Genomic DNA, 17,766 nt, shown 5'->3' with positions numbered 1-17,766 from the left:
AATCACAAGACAAGAGCATCAGTGACGCAGCCTTGCTCCTCCCAAAAGTGTTTAGCAGAGTTCAGATCTGTGCAGGCCAGTCCAATTCTTCCACACCAGACTCACTAATGACATTCCATAACAGTGACACACTGAGGTAGCCTGACAAGCCAAGCTAGGGGACGTCTAGATTTCTAGGCTAACACTGAGGCACTCTCTATTACAAATATTTGTGTAATAAGATTGCATGACTGTATGTTTGATTTTACACACCCACATTAGTTAGAATTGATGAACTAGCCAAACCTGTAAATTAGGTGGGTGCATCTACATCATTAATCACATCATAAAATGAATACCATTCAAAACTTTCTTTTTACCGAAACAAGGATTCAACTATTCTGAAAATTAACACTTAGTTTAATTTAAATTAAAGGATGACTTTTAGTAACTATAATAAGTAGCGTGCATATGCTGAATAACACTGATTATCTCTTCATCACAGGGTCATGGGTGGCCAAGGCTCATTGATGCACGTGGGGAGCGAAGACTGCCGTGTGTGGTCCAATCAAACAGACAAGCTACTGTAGCTCAAATTGCTCAAGAAGTTAATGCTGGTTCTGATAGAAAGGTGTCAGAATACACAGTGCACCGCAGTTTGTTGCATCTAAGGTGTACCACCTACCTAAGCATTGTTGCAGACCATGTACAACCTTTCATGGAGATGGTATTCCCTGATGGCTGTGGCCTCTTTCAGCAGGATAATGAGCCCTGCCACAAAGAAAAAATAGCACCAAGAGTACAAGCTTGAGGTGTTTACTTGGTCTCCAAATTCCCCAGATCTCAATCCAATCGAGCATCTGTGGGATGTGCTGAACAAACAAGTCCAATCCATGGGGGACCCACCTCGCAACTTACAGGACTTAAAGGATCTACTGCTAACATCTTGGTTCCCGATACCACAGCAGACCCTTCTATTGGAGTCCATGCCTCGATGGGTCAGGGCTGTTTTGGCAGCAAAAGGGGGACTAACACAATATTAGGATATAATCATCATAATGTTATGCCTGATCAGTGTATATTCAATTAATAATTATAAAATTAAAATGTATAAAATGCTTTTAAATAACAAGGGTTACAGTCTTAACAGATACATCTACAATAAATAAATATGTTGGTATACTGACATTTACATCATACAATTAAAATGCCAAATGCAACTTATAAGAAAAGCTTTATTTATCTTTAAAATGTTCAAGTTTTATAACTTACAAGAGAAACTGTGGCACACATGATGCACACAGATTAATTTACAAAACTAATGCAAAAACTGTACAGTATGTACATGTGAAAACAAAAATACAGTTGGTTAATATGTAACAAAAACCTTACCACAGGCATTAGTATTGTGTCATACAAGTGTTTCACACCTATATATATATTTAAAAAAAACAATACAAACCCTCTAGTAATCCTAAATGAGCAGCTGCTGTACAGGAAACTACCAGTGCAACTATGAATAATACTCTTTATATTTTAGCAAATCTTAAACATGAGACTGAATAAGTGCAACAGTCATTGTTTTAAATGCTGCTTCTGTAATCCACAGCGCCAACGCTTTCTAAACTAAGCAATCGCAAAACAGTGGTCTGAAGTTTCTGAGAGGTTAGAGGATAACTATGCCCAGGTTAAGACTCAAATCAAGCAAAACTAAATGAACCTAACAGAAATTCTTTTGGTCAATAACATTTAGACAAAAATGAGTGTGCAATGTAAGGAGCCACACCAAGGTCAGCTGACTGTAGGCCAATATAATGCACATTTACAGATCCCAGCCAGTATAATACAATATAATAATAAAAAAAAGAGCAAACTGTAATGCACTGCATCACAGCAAGAAAACGAAAACTATTTAGTGACTCAATTCATATTTCAATATTTCCTGTGAAGAAGTGCAAGGTCTGTTTTTTAGCCTTACACTTTGTTTAGTGTATTTATGCCTCTTTTTGGCCCAAACTCACTGAATTTTATTATGCAAACACTTCTCATCTGCAGTACTAGAATGTGTTACTAGTACCAACTGACATGTCTTTTGTAAAAAGTTGTGCAAAACCTAAATGGGAAGTGGTTGTACATAAGAATGAGATGAACACAGACATTGACCATTATGAAAGAGTTTCTCTCATGCTCAACAGGGGGCACTGTGTTAATGACCGTCTGCACCATGCTAAGGACAGTCTGCTGTAACAGCGCCCACTAGCTGTAAAGAGGACTGACTGCAACAACAGATGGATTCCTTGACTAATACAGTGTGTGTGTGTGTGTGTGTGTGTGTGTGTGTGTGTGTGTGTGTGTGTGTGTGTGTGTGTGTGTGTGTGTGTGTGTGTGTGTGTTGTGGCCGTCAGAGTCAGTTTTTGAAGGCTCCACAGTGGCTGGCTCTGCAGATAAACTCCTTCAGCATGTTGCCGTCGATCTGCCAGAACGCAGCTGTCTGCGTGACCTCAGTCAAGTGGTTCACACAGAATTTAAAACAGAACTCCTCTAGATCCTTCATATGAAAGAAAGCATGAATGTGTAATTATCAGGGTCTGGACAAGCGAGCAATAACAATCAATATCACCATCTATGATTATCATTAGCTTACAGTATCAATGTTCTGTATTACATTTAAAAAACATTTCACTTTATGATTAATTGCAAAAAAACAAGCTAACAAAATGAGACGGAGAAGAGGTAATAGTCTAGTAAACCAGGTGTTTGCTAAGTGCTCTAGTAAGCCAGGCCTCCAGGATGGGTTTGTGTTACCTCAGCATCATATCTGATGGCAGCAGACAGCAGAGAGAAGGCGTTCTCCACCGTGATGCCTCTCTTTATGATATGCTGGCACAACTTCTTCAGTCTGTTTTCACAGTATGACGTTGCCAGATCCAGCAACCCTGTGGCACAGTCAAATCCATTCATATTTTTGTACGAGTACAACAAATGCTATGACTTTTCTGAATTCTGCATTGTTTTTAAAACATGCATTATGAAGGCAAGGTTGATTTACAATTGTGAAATTCCAAATATTTTTGGTTGTTACAAGTTACAGTGCATGCAAAATATACAGAGGCATACAGCACTAGATGACACTTTAAGTGGGCATGAAACGGCCGTTGACGTATTAGCTGTGTGAAATGGCATCAGCAATTAAACAAAATGTTGCGCGGGACTGGGAATTGATTCAGGAATTGATTGGATCGTAGTAATTTGGGCACTGCTAGCTAAACAGACACAGAATAGATTATAGATTATGAGGGCATATGAATAATAATAAATAAATAAATAATGTACACAGATCATTTCATTTATAATAAACTGCAACATTCTGCAAAAAAATAAAAATAAGAATGGGTTAGTCTTAATTTCATGGAGACTTTAATATTTTATTAACATGGTTATATTATTGTTAATAAATTATCATTTATTGTTGTTGTAAATAATTATATCATTGCAAATGATAATACTACCTAATTAGTTATTATTTACAATGATATAATTATTCACAAAAACAATATAATAATGATATTAAATAAACAAATTATATAATAAATAATACAGTTATGATTATCATTATTTACAATATAACAATTATGAGCAACAATAATAATTAGTTAATAATTAAAGTAAATTAGTTGTTATTATTATAATGAATGCATTATTGTTATTGCAAATAAGAAAAGAATGATATTTTATGTATTGTCAACAATTGTTTTATTGAGAAAAAATACTACTGCAGAAACTACTACTACATATTAAATTGTTAATATATCATTAATATTTTAATTTATGTAATATTTTAGTGATATATATTTAAAAAAAAATAGCGTGAATGGAAAGTGCACAGCAACAGGCCAAAATGAGACGGGTCCACTGTAAGGCCAAGGAAAGGCCTGGGTCTTTTCAATCTTGTTTAGTTTTGGTCCATTTAAAGGGGTGTTAAACCCCCAAAAAGAGAAGTTATTGTTTTTTTTTACTCATCTATGAGCTTGCCAGAGTATTTTTCTGTAAACCAGGTCTGAAAATGGAGCAGAACCCACCGATGGCATCCTCAGGAGGAAGATCTACACTGTCAGTGTAGAGGAACTCCAGGAAAGAGCGGTACACTGGGTAAGAGAACTGGTCGATCTCAATCACCTCCTTCATATCCTCATTCCAGTGTGACTGAAACATTGATCTGAAGTGCTCACACCTGGAATGAGGAGTCAGAAATCAAAGGATTAAAGGGGAGAAAGCGACCGTTGAGCTCTTGAATGTACCCATTATCGGTGAGGTCATCACCTGATTTTGAGAACAGCTTTATGTACATGGATGTACTTCCCGTCGATGCTGAATTTGAGGTCAGAGGTCTCCGGATTGTCAAACTCTTTTTTAAGCGACTGGGCCACTGTCAGGAAATCATCATGCTCTGACAACAAATACAGCACAGTTATGTAACAGCAGCGACTGTAGCGATTGTTTTCTGCAGGATCTGTTTTAATACACGGCATCCGTATGATTCAAACAACAAAGCAGCCAAAAGGAACTAAACATCAGAGCAATGACGGATGGATGCCAACACCAACTCACCCATGGCGAGCAGCCGCCACATCACAGAGGGCGTGGCGAAGCAGGCGAAGACGTCGTCCGTGCTGGTGAAGTGTGTGAGGTGCGGCAGCACGATGGGCTGTCCGCGGCACTGCCCCCACATGTACACCTGACCGCTCTGGGTCTTCGCCGCAGAGGTGTGTGTGGAGTGACAGGCGGCGATCTCCACAATCCTGGTGCAGGGAGGAGGCGGAGTTAAAATAGCAGGAAGCAATGGAGGAGGCCAAGGTGGAGGAAAGCAGGGACACGAGGAAGGATACATGCAGGAGGAGAAGGCACAAAGGGGAGAGGGAGGAAGACATCAGTCAGATTCGTATACAAGTCTTATTCTCTCAGCATTAGATATTACTGGGTTGTTAGTTCCATTATTATGCAAATTTTAACCAATCTAATATTAGCAGATGTAGCTGCTGTGACCCCACAGAGAGGGTACGAGAGAGCTACTCCTTATACTACACTCAAAACAGGATGACTTACAGGAAGCTCCCACCAGCCTAACAGGAAATCTCCCTGGGTTACAACAATTCAGACCAACAATGGCACTGACTAAATGCAGCTTTCACCAACATCAGGAGCTCTTTACTGTGATGTTAGTTAACTGCACTCCTTATCATGAGCTGCCAACCTAGGCAGAATATAAACGCATCATTTTAAGGAGTGCTTTTCGCACAAAGGCTGCTCCAGGCAGGGGGGATTTATGCTGAATTTTACAGCAGGGAAGGTGACAGCACATGAAACGGCAGACAGAGTCAAAAGAAATGTCAACTACAAATATATTTCAGTCAATGCACAGAGCACAGATAAGTACAAATAGTAAGATAAAAATGGACTATTTCACCCAATATTTTGAGTGACGTGTATTATTGTGCTTGAGTCTAGAGTGTTACATTGTTAGCTTAGCAACATGCTAATGTCAAAATCTTCTCAAATCAAATATGTGCTGGAGTAACCATTAGGAGAAAGCCAAAATCAGTCATAGGACCCATGTAGGGTAGGATTCTACACTATATGTTACAGGCAGTTCATTGGGTTTAGAACTTGTTTGTTTCAGTATTATTTATATGCCGTTATACTATTTATTAATTAGCTTTTATTTTTATTTTTATTTAGTTGTATATAGTTGTAAATATAGTAGTATATTTATTTAGTTTTATACTTCTTTTTCTCTTTTTTTATTTTTATAAAAAATATATATTTTTAAATTCTGGTAATTTATTTCAGGTAATTGTCAAGGCAATATTGTGGGCGGGGTTGGGGGTTGGCATAAATCCTCACATAGACCCATAATAATAATAATACTTTTAATTTGTACCTGTGCTCTTCCTACTTGTATAACAACTTAACAAATATACATTGTTATCAGTTTGCACTGGATACATTATGAATTATATATATAGATGAATCATTATTAAAGGTACTGAAGTTATTTAGTCAAGAGCAGAGCATATTTAGTGAGCAATTACTTTTGTTCTTTACATTGTCATTATAAGTGGTTACTGTCACTTTAAAAGATCTTCCGCTGTCACACATGATATGGATGTGAGATGCTGAATTCACAGTTACAAAACTTACAAAACGTGTGACTGTCCCCCACCCTGCTCCTCTTCAGAAAATTAAATTTGCTGTCCCATTGATCACGGTATTGACACGCGGGTTATAGTTTTTTGGCAGGAGTGCCTTCCGTCTCTATCGTTCCGTCCATCATGCGTCTCTGTTTTGTTTTTGTTTTTTTCCCTGCGTTGCCACTCGTCATCTGACCTCACACACTAACATAGCAACAAAGGCCACCAACAATACTGTAGGCTACTGCAGATGGCAGTTATCGCGAGGCTAGATACAGAGCTCAGATTGGAAATGTTTTTGTTTTTTTCCTCCGGTATTATTATTTTTTAATAACGCACATTAAAATATATACAGGAAAATACTAATACGGGAGGACGGCAGGAAAGGAGGGTAAAATACGGGACTTTCCCAGCCAAAACGGGATACTTGACAGGTAGGTATGTAGGTAGGTAATCATTTTTTCCTTTTTTTAAATCCCTCAAAAATTCCCAAACCTCATTACCTTTCTTTCTCAGTCATGACCTGTACAGGGCTGAGCTGGTTGCTCTTGTTGCCGGTGCCCAGCTGGCCGTAAGTGTTGGCGCCCCATGCATACAGCAGGCCCTCATCAGTCAGTGCTAGAGAATGAGCGTAACCTGACGCAATCTGTAAAAGTGACAAAATCACATATTTTTTCACCCACTTACATTTTTAAACATCTGTATAGTCACATGGGTTGGGTTGGGTGAAAAAACTAAATGCTTGCTTTGTAGTTGCCAATTCTTTGTAAATTCAGTAAGAATGTTTTAATGTTTTTGAAAAAAGTCTCTTATGCTCACTAAGGCTGCGTTTATTTGATCAAAAGTGCAGTAAAAAAAAAAAGTAATATTGTGAAATAATATTACAATTTAAAACAACTGTTTTCTATTTGAATACCTTTTAAAATGTAATTTATTCCTGTGATGGTAAAGCTGAATTTTCAGCATCATTACTCTAATAGTCAGTGTCACATGATCCTTCAGAAATCATCCTAATTTGATGCTCAAAAACCTCTGATTATCAATCTTTTATCTTTTAACATTATAAAATGTCTTTACTGTCACTTCTGATCAAATGTATGCATCATTGCTCAATAGAAGTGTTAATTTGGTAAATAAAAAAACACTGTACCAAAACCCAAACCTTTGACCAGGAGTGTATTTGCATGTTACATTTACAGCTTACAACCTGTTTAAGAACATAGCAGATCTTCTGGTCTGTACCTGCAGCACACAGAGGCCTTGTAATGCAATCAGACGACACGGAGTCAGCTGGTTCCCATTGTTGCCCAACCCCAGCTGGCCATTACCATTGTAACCCCAGCCATAAACCTGAAACACACATTTCAACACTAACAAACAAATGACAAGCATGCATACTAAATAGTCAATAACCAACTAAATATTTTAAGCATGTTTTAAGATTGGGTCCTTACGAAAACAATACAGATGGTTAATTTCATCCCTTACCTCGCCATTATCCGCCACAGCCATGGATGAAGTCTGTCCGCAGGCTATACTGACCATCACTTTGTTCTGCAGGCAGTTGGACACCTTACGGGGTGTTGGCTGGTTGGCGGTGGACCCTGAACCCACCTGACCGCAGTTGTTGTAGCCCCAAGCAAACACCTAGGACAACATAATTAGCCAACCGTGATTAAATCAGTTAGCAGGGACATCGAGCTACAAATATTCATTTATAAAAATGCCTGATTAGCGGTCTATAAACATGGCTGCCAATGTTTTTGAGTGAGCTCTACAAAATACTCTTTCACTATACATCTAGAAGATTGAATGAAGCTGAATATTAATTACTACAGACAAACACACAGTGTTACACCCAAGCTGAACTTGGTAGTTCCACTGAGAACAAAAGCCCTCACAGCTTAGCGAAAAAGGTCACATGCTCCTCATTACAGCGAGCACTATGAGGCCAAGCAGCTAACTGTACTTGCTAAACAGATGGGGAGAGAGCAGAGTAGAGGGTTTTGTCAAACCTAAATCCACCTAATACCCTTTAATATGTAACCTACATATTAAACCCACTGCTGGAGTGTTTCTAAAAAGACTTTGTTATATGCAAAATAAACAGGAAGAATTTTGCTTGGATTATGGGATTAGCATGTGACACATTGCAAAGTTAAGATATTACTATATTCTGAATCTGCCTGATTAGTTGATATAAGGTTCATGTATTATGTAAAGAAAACCTATTTCTGACATATAAAAATGTATTACTTGCCAAAGTATTATTTGACATAAAAAGAAAACATTTTAAATTAAGAGATACTGTAATAATTATGAAATAAAAAGTTAATTAGATTATGACAACGACTATGTAATTTTTTTTAATTGAGCTCAATTTCGACCTGTTATGTCATACTTACATCTAATAATTATGTCTTTATTTCAGCTTTTTAAACACATTTTTTACATTTTATCTAATAATTGCTTTGTGCCATAGATTTGACTTTAATCTTAGAATTATTACTTAGTACTGCAACATTTTACATTTTTCAAAAATGTTACTCCTGCAAGTAAATCATGTAATTAATTTCAAGTTAATCATGCTTTGGTAAATTGAAGGGGGTGGATTATGAAATCTACAGCCACCTCATTATACATTTGCATCCTAATAAGGGATTTATAATCAAGTTATTAATCAATATTTATCCTTCTGAAATATCAAATGATTTCTTGAAGCTTATAAGATTTACATAGTTATACAATTATATGTCTGTTTAATGGAATTTGCTCTAACTAACTATCTCATTTACTCTATTTTTTATTTAAACACTAAAGATTAATGGTACATTTAGTTCATTTCCAAGGATGTCTGTGTCTCTTACTGAGAGAACGAACATGCTATCAGTATGTTTTGGGAAAGTAAAAAAAAACTAGAGCTCGACCAACTCTAACCTTGAATAATCCTGTGCATCTGTGTATGTGCGCTAGTATTCTTTGTTGCAGATCAGTATTGGTGAGATGAACAACTGGCACCCTAGAAAGATGGAATGACTCGTTTTCTTCTTCATGCTGGCCCCTAGTCTTGAGACCTCGGAGGGCCACTCTGGGTGTCATCTGGTTTATTAATGGAGATATGCTCTGGTCTACCAGTTTATGTGCAGACATTTCCTATGTATCTATTCCTTAGCCAATCAAAATCATTCAGCCTGAAGCAAAGAAGTACTTTAAGGTGTAATTGTGGTGGGAAATTGTATGTATGCAGGGCAGCCTACGACCCTATGAGTGTTGAAGCTGTCTCTGCTGATGAAACTGCAAACTATTCTTCATTCTTCTATTTATTATAATTCTGACTCTGGAGTATTCATCATATCTAGTCCTTGGGTCTTTAACTGGAAATTCCCCTACAAAATCATATCACAATATTCAACTTTTGATGTTATTATGATTTACCAAATCACTTTTTTTTACTTATGTGGCAGAAATGGGATTTCATACTAATGGAGTTCCCAAAACTCACCTCACCCTCATGGGTCAGAGCCAAAGAGTGGTGAGAGCCACAGGCCACCTCAGTCACCCTCTTGTTCTGCAGGTTAGCAGACACCAGAACAGGAGACACACCTTGATTGGTCGTCCCATTGCCCAACTGACTGTATCCATTATGCCCCCAAGCATACAACTCCCCCTCTATACGTAGACAAAAGGACTTTGAATAAGACAACAGTATAAAAATACACACCCATTATTACTGTGAATAAATATATAGATAATGCAACCATGTTACTCACCTTCTGTGGCCAGGAGAACATGAGGACCACTGCCATAGCTCAAACTGACCAGCTTCTTCCCACTCAGACAGTCCAGCTTTTTAGGAATAATGGTGCTCTGACTGTCTCCAGTGCCCAGACAGTTACTGCAGTTCACACCCAACACATACACCTGTGCCATGACATTGAGATTAGTTTTCATATAAAGGTGCAGAAGACTTTAGTGAACTTGTTTTATTTCATTACTACAATCTACTGAAACAGGTAATGTAAGCTTACACCACCAAGACCCACACAGATACTATCAGTTTCTTCATCGGCTTACTTCATCATTGTGGGTGATGTAGATGGCCTCATTAGCAGACGCTCCAAAAATGCATGCCTGTCGTATGGAGGCGAGCTCCTGTGCACTCAAGAGGGTGAAGAGAGGCCACTTACTCACATCCACCATGGCAACACTCCTTTTTAAGTGCAGGAGACAGGCTTTGGAGACGAGAAGACACCTGAAGTTACCCAGCTGCTGTGCGCCTTTGAAACTGGACACATATGTTAAATGTCAGGGATTCATGGAGATATACCTGGAACAACTTTGTTTCATAATTGCTGAATTTTGCAGCATTAACACGGTTACTGATACTAAACCAACATTGAACTGATTCAAGTGGAACAATGACACTATTGTCTTCTGTAAAGCATAGCTGTTATTTCATAGATGAAAAGAATTAATTAAACTAATTTCATAATTAATTAACTTGACATTTATTGAACTGAATCAACAATAAAGTGACTTGAGCTGAATAATAACACTTATCTTTGAAGAGCTGCTTCACTGCAAATATTTAAATGTCTCAAGTTTGATAAAGTTCCCATTATTGATTGTTATATTTCTGTTTATTGCTGTAAAGCCTTTGAAACAATATGCATTACATCAAATGTTTATTAAAATTCACAACTTAAAATCATATTTAAGTTGCACTGAAATAGTTCTGAGGCATTACATGGATTTGTATTCGTTTTGGCACGTTTTGCAAGTATTTGCGTGTTGCTTTGTCTCTGAAACACACAGTACAGTCGTTTATAACGTCGATACAGCTGCAAAACTCACTAGCTACAGCTTTCATTGTATACCAATTTTACAGCTGATGTTGGATCAGTTAAAACCAAGTAGCAAAATGCATTAAACCAAAACAAACAGCGGACAGCCCTGTCTTTTTGTGTTTAATGTCCATGTGAAAGGAATAGCTAAATCAGCAGGGTTGGTTTAAACGCATCTTCTTGCAGGCTCGCGTTACTGTATGTACGAGCAAAGCACGGTTAGCCTGACAGCTACAGCATCGCTCCATCAGGACATGAGGTGGATTCCAGCTACAGAAAAACGGTTTTTATCAAGTCACCGCAGCAAAACCTACCTAATTATTACAGGACGTCTGAGAGCATGTAATTAGCGAGTTATCCAGTCCAGTGCCTCTAGAAGTGCTCTCAAGCGGCAGCGCCAGCAGTGTGCCCACATAAGCGCGCTCACGTCAGCGAGGAAACAAACGCACTTGTTTCCTGATCACTGTTGCTACGGTTGCTTGAACGAATGTTTTACTGTCCAATCACAGACTTCTTGAAAGTCACCCCTACTTCACGGATTGGCTAGTAGGCGGGAGATAAAGTGGGCGATACTTGACGGAATAAGGATTAAAAAATGAACGCGAGTAAACTTGGACGTACGTAACGTAAAAATAAGCCACATACATTTTGATAGTAATAGTAATGATATCAATAATAAGTAAGAGGATAGAGAAGCAGTGCTGCCTTGACGTGCTATCGGAAGCTTCCTACTTCCCACTTCAGAAGTCGTGATTACGAGCCTGTTGTGTTCAGGTTGCTTTGTTGTCGGAAAGAATGGAGGACGCCACAGGTTCATACTTTTGTGCGTCTTGGGAAAATGTTATTTTAACACTATAATATACATATACACACACATATACATATATACACACATATACATATATACACACATATACATATATATATATATACACACATATATATATATATATACACACACACACACACACACACACACACACACACCATGGAAACCGTATTCTCTGGTGGCTGTGGCCTCTTACAGCAGAATAATACACCCTCTTAAAAAGCAAAAATGGTTCAGGAATGGTTTGAGGAGCTCAACAATGAGTTTGAGGTGTTGACTTGGTCCCCAAATTCCCCAGATCTAAATCCAATTGAGCATCTGTGGGATGTGCTGAACAAAAAAGTCTGATCCATGGAGGCTCCACCTCCAAACTTACAGGACTTAAAGGATCTGCTACTAATATATTGGTGCCAGATACCAAAGCACACCTTCAAGGGTCTAGTGGAGTTCATTCCCTGACAGTTCAGGGCTGTTTTGGCAGCAAGATATCAGGTCAATGTAATTCCTGATCATTGTATGCAAATATTTTGCCTTCACTTTTTGGCTTTAGACAATACTTTACCCTGCCCATTCATTGACTGCAATTCAAGCGTCAGGGTCATTTATATGATTTAGAGTACAGTTCAGTTTCCAGGATCCACAAGCAGGTTGGCCCGCATGTAAAGCTGACAAACCCGTTTAAAAAATGTGGACCAACTCGTCAGGAAGTATAATACACTCAGTCCTGAGCTATAATTTTAGCTGCGTACAGTCATTCACTGTCGCTTCTACTTTGCATATGATTTCACACAAAAACAGAAGTAGGAGAGGATCCTGATGCCAGAAGCCAACTCAAATCTGCCGAGATAAGCAAGTTTAATCAGAAACTCCTCTTTCAAACCAGGATGGGTGTCTTTAAGTCTAAACAGTTTAAAAAGACTCCTCAGATTCTCCTTTTGGGTCTGGATTCAGCTGGAAAATCCACTTTGTTGTACAGACAGCAGCGGGGGGTGGTGATGGAAACCTCACCTACAGTGGGCTTCAATGTTGCAACTGTAGAGCTGGACAAGAAGACCTTACTGACCGTGTGGGATGTCGGGGGACAGGGGACTATGAGGCCCAATTGGAGATACTACCTGGAGGGATGTAAAGTACTGGTGTTCGTAGTGGACAGCAGTGATCGGGACAGGATGGGAGAAGCTCAGAAAGCCCTGAAGAAGATTCTGAGTGATGAGCATTTGAAAGGAGTTCCCCTGATGGTGCTGGCTAACAAAAAAGATCTGCCAAACTCTATGACTATTAGAGAGGTGTCTACATTGCTGGAGCTGGATAGTTATACTGATCGGTCATGGGAGATCCAGGCTTGCAGCGCCACGAAGGGACTAGGTCTCCAGCAAGCCTTTCTTTCTATATCTAAATTACTACATAAGGCATGAGGAAGGTACCATCTCCCTATCTATGGAATACAAAACTTATAGAATGAAGCTCAAACTTATAGTATCTTGACAGTCTCCTTTTATTTAATTGGAACCTCGATAAAACACAAAGTGAAGAGGTTTGATTATGGTACGATCATACTACAACTACACAGAGGACTGCTTTACCTAATGTACTAGTTCACAGTTTTTATATATGTTGTACATATCATTTAATTGTCTTCATGTTCTGCACTGCAAGAATCTATTCCCTTTTAATTTAATGCCCTGTTCCTGTCTCCTGTAGAGCAGATGTATATGCCAAGTTAACAAAAGTGATTTTGTCGAGAATCTTGTGATACTATACATACGTTTTGAAATAATAATAAAAAATCCTTGATTACAATTCATAGAAATGAGGTGCTTCTACATTCAATTTCATTCTAAAAGCGTAAGGCGTTACAAAAAGGATCCAATTAGTTAACATTAATGCATTAACTAATATTAACAATGAGCACTGCATTTGTTAGCTTTTATTGATTTTGTTTATATTACTGCATTCTCAGCAGTTGAGATATTGAGCTTCAAAGTTTTTGCACTGCACTCGATTTTATAGATAGACAAAAAAGTTGCTATACACCGCTATAAAAAACAAAATTAACAATGTAAATAAATGGTCACAGAATAAGAATGTGAATTAATAATTTTAACAAATGGAATCTGATTAAGCTGTAGTGTAGTTATAATGCCTGTGTGACAAATTACTATCTGAAATTATAATGAAGTCCTTAAACGTATTTCTTGTTCATACTAGCATATAACAACTGACTATGACCAAAATATAGCAGGTCATAACTTGACAAGACAACAGCCAACTCAATAGCACAGTCTGTGCAAAAAGAAACATGATTGAACAAGTAAACGAATGTGATGAAATATGATCTGACATAACTATTTATAGTCATCTGGAACCAATTTGTGGTTTTTATAATGGATGACTAGTTTGTTGAGGATCATTAGGGAAACATGGCCCTGGAAAGGTGTAAAGGAGCTACTGTGACACAAGGGATTCAGTGTTAGGTGTCATTGATAGCACAAGGAAAAGTTGCTATGAGTCAGTTGTTTGGTGTGACCTTCCTTTGTGTCTTTACCACTGTAATTATGCAAAGATACACCTTAACAACCGTTCCTCTGTGTACACAATAAATGTGCATAATAGTGCAACTGAACCACACTCTCTCTACATATTCTGTTGAGTTTAAACGGCTAATTATAACTGCAATAATTATATGGTTAATCACTAATATCAAACTTGCTCTGATTTTATCTGTTCTTCTTCTTTGGATACTGATGCATTCTTCTTAGATCCCTCCATGACTGCCAGAGTAGTAGTCCAGGCACAAGCACCCAGATCCCATTGAAGAACACCAGGTAGACCCACAGGTACAGCCAGTTGCTGGTGTTCAGGTTAGGGCTTCCGATCAGCCAGTCTGGACAGAAAGTCATCCAGCCTCCGTACAACTCACACACACACAGTATGATCTGAACAAAGTGCCTGGGTTTAAAAAAAGAAAAGACATTTACACAAATGTATAAAACAATGACCCGTACTGATGATTTTGCTCAGGGGTCAAAATGCCAAAACACTTTAGCCCTTTTCGGATGGTAACTTTTTATTTAAGTGTGTGTGTATGTGTGTGTGTATGTGTATATATATATATATATATATATATATATATATATATATATATATATATATATATATATATTTTTTTTTTTTTTTTAATGCATGTAATTGTTTAATAATACATATTTTTTTAATTGTATCAAGTGAATCGCAACAGTTATCATATGGTTCTATGCAGAGGTCAAAAGCTTTAAACATTGAATTTTGATGTGATCTCTTCTTGTAAACTTAGAGACAGATTTACCTGTAGTGTCTGTCTTTAATAATGGCGTAGACCAGAAGCAGGGCCAAAGAACCATCTAAAACCACAGTCAGAAGCTCTAGAGACACTATTGTCGGGTCAGAGTATAACCAGCGCTTATCTGCCTTGCCATATTCCTTCCCTGTTGAGTATTTTAAACAGTAACATGCATTACATTCATAAGACAATGCAGAGAAGAAGTGAAATGTCCAAGGTAAACTAAGTTATTATAGAATGTATTGCTTCAGGAAGAGATTCTGAAAAAAGTATTATGTAAGAACAGCACTATACTTCATTTTTAACCTAGTTATAAATTATTTAAATACACAGAACAACCAAAAATGAAAATTGTAATTTACTGCATCTACACACACACACGCCTAGGCTTTGAATATATAGCACACAATTCATATAGACTAATTATAGTGCCTTCGTTTGTCCTTTTAAAACATTAAATAGTTGGTTCACACACACAAAAATTGCATGCACTTTTGGGACTTCAAAATCTATGGTACAACTATCCTATTAAAGCTTGGAAGAGCCACTATATGTTAATATAACTCCAATTGTGTTTGGTTAAAAGAAGAAAGTCATAAACACCTAGGATGGCTTTGGGGGTGAGTAAATTATGGGATAATTGTAATTTTAGGGTGAACTAACCCTTTAAAAGGCCCTGCACTGTGCATGTATGACATCTCTTTTTGTGTCGGGTTGGGAATGATATGAGCTCGAGTAAATTATGACAGTATTTTTCGACTTTAGGCTGAACTACTTTTTAAGTCTCATTAATTTCAACATTTCTAAATCGATAGAACCTCTAAATCTCTGAATGAACTTTGAACATTGCTAAACATACACACCAGTGACACCACTAGATGTCGCCCTGCTCTATTCGTCTAATAACTAATAATTCTTCTTCCAGCTAACCAAAGCGAAGTCAAGGCTCTGTACCTGACCTAAACAGTCCACCTGTTATTTTTCATTAGGTGCTGAGTGTTGTAACACCGCATAGTTACTCACATAGTTCTGCCAAAAGACTGTCAGAAGATGCCACATTTCCAACAAGTGACATGTAAACGAAGGGTCCCTCCTGCAAGGGGAAGCCGACAAGGGGCGAGCAGGTAGTTACAAGCAAAGCAGGTATAACAAAAGCGTTCTTGTATGCACCTTTGTTACTTACTTACCAGAGTAAAATGAACTATTGCGTCGTAAAATAACCACACGAGGACCCACCGGTCAACAGCTGAACATTTATTCCCCCATTTTTGCGCGAAAGCAAACCCGACAGCAAATTGAGCCACACACGCGAGTAGAGAATAAACCGTTACTTTGGTGAAAAGCACGGGCTCACCGGCTTCTGCCATTATACACAGCAGACTCGGGTGCACGAGCACGTTTGTAAAAGTTCCCCGCGGTTGAATGACACCTTCAGACCCCGCCCATCGTTCTAACGGTGGAGCTTTGCAGCCATAGGCTCGCGCAGAACTCTCTCCACTTCAATCCGGACACGTCACAGTTGTGCAGAACACGCTTTGGCGCCAAATAGTCATGTTTCATTCCATTAGTTTCCTTTTTGCCATTATTTATTATTATTAATATTTATTACAAGTATTCTACTTAGCTGGAAATGCATGAAAATTTATCTGCAAAAGAGCCTTTTTCAGCCATGGCATCAGTTTGTAGGCCAACTCAATTTAATTAGCCATGAATGCCATTTTTAATTTCACATGGATACATTTTCAACTTAAGATTAAAATGACATTTTGTACTACAATTTAAATTGCAAACTTTAAAAAACAAACAAAAAAAAGTTTGTTGAGAGCACTTTGCCGAATAAGGACTACAACGGTTGTCTGATCCCTCATGCGTATAAAGTCTCATATTTGTGGTAATTGTAGTTCTTAAGTAGCAATATGTTAGAAACCTGCCTTTTTACATCACCAATGTAAACATTTAACCTATTATGGATTCTCACAATGCACGGACACAGGTCACTGGTGCGATACTCATCAAGCACCAATCTCTCCCATAAAACTCTCATAATAAATAACACCGAGCTATTGCACATTAGAAAGAGAGACAAAGCGAATCTCTAACAAAAGAGCCAAATTATATGCACAGAACCGGGACAAGGAGGAAAGGTAACAGGTAAAAGAAGAGACACGAAAGCATCAAAAGGTCAATCATTAGAGAGCAATAAAAAGGATGGCTAACAGCAAGTTTATTTTGGTTAGGTTCATTGATACATAAAGCACGTCCTGAGGGAGTGATGAGTGAAAAATGTGTTGCCATAGAAAGGTGGTAGCAGGGAGGGGAGGGAGAGGAAAGATTGGATGGGTTTAAGAGTGTGGGAATTTGTGATCTATATGAAAAGAATGAGAAGGGAGCAGAATGGAAGTTAGGGGATCAATTACAAGTCAGCCAGCAGACTAGAGGACAATTTAATTAGAATTATACTCTACTCCAGAGAACGTCTCATCGTAAAGTCCAGAGATAGGCAAATATAACACCCACGAGACCCCATATTATAAGCAGCTCCAATGCAACGTGGTAGGCATTATGAACCTTTTTTAGTTGCTTTGAAATGAAAAACAAAAGGCACAA

At 38.0% G+C, this 17,766-nt stretch overlaps 3 protein-coding genes across 3 annotated transcripts; 1 reads left to right on the top strand and 2 right to left on the bottom strand.

Moving 5' to 3' along the window:
* Positions 1-2,378: 2,378 nt before the first annotated feature.
* On the bottom strand, positions 2,379-11,464 carry rcbtb1 (regulator of chromosome condensation (RCC1) and BTB (POZ) domain containing protein 1). The gene is made up of 12 exons (XM_067442644.1): positions 11,326-11,464; positions 10,242-10,452; positions 9,938-10,088; positions 9,670-9,836; positions 7,656-7,814; positions 7,410-7,517; positions 6,671-6,813; positions 4,588-4,778; positions 4,300-4,426; positions 4,059-4,210; positions 2,785-2,915; positions 2,379-2,527 (listed from the first exon to the last, which is right to left on the bottom strand). Exons 2-12 carry the CDS (start codon positions 10,365-10,367, stop codon positions 2,387-2,389), a joined length of 1,596 nt encoding a protein of 531 aa, XP_067298745.1. The 5' UTR covers positions 10,368-10,452; positions 11,326-11,464; the 3' UTR covers positions 2,379-2,386.
* A 1,113-nt stretch (positions 11,465-12,577) lies between these two features.
* Positions 12,578-13,260, top strand: arl11 (ADP-ribosylation factor-like 11). Its single transcript, XM_067441051.1, has one exon. It carries the CDS (start codon positions 12,725-12,727, stop codon positions 13,253-13,255), a length of 531 nt encoding a protein of 176 aa, XP_067297152.1. The 5' UTR covers positions 12,578-12,724; the 3' UTR covers positions 13,256-13,260.
* A 62-nt stretch (positions 13,261-13,322) lies between these two features.
* On the bottom strand, positions 13,323-16,599 carry ebpl (EBP like). Its single transcript, XM_067441050.1, has 4 exons — positions 16,347-16,599; positions 16,183-16,252; positions 15,166-15,304; positions 13,323-14,789 (listed from the first exon to the last, which is right to left on the bottom strand). The coding sequence occupies exons 1-4, from the start codon at positions 16,524-16,526 to the stop codon at positions 14,558-14,560; spliced, it is 621 nt and encodes a 206-aa protein (XP_067297151.1). The 5' UTR covers positions 16,527-16,599; the 3' UTR covers positions 13,323-14,557.
* Between the last annotated feature and the right edge of the window lie 1,167 nt (positions 16,600-17,766).

Source organism: Pseudorasbora parva, chromosome 4 (genome assembly GCF_024679245.1).
Source record: "Pseudorasbora parva isolate DD20220531a chromosome 4, ASM2467924v1, whole genome shotgun sequence".
In the NCBI taxonomy this organism is placed as follows: Eukaryota; Metazoa; Chordata; class Actinopteri; order Cypriniformes; family Gobionidae; genus Pseudorasbora; species Pseudorasbora parva.
The sequence above is the reverse complement of the archived record's forward strand: the minus strand, read 5'-3'. Positions and strand labels throughout refer to the sequence as shown.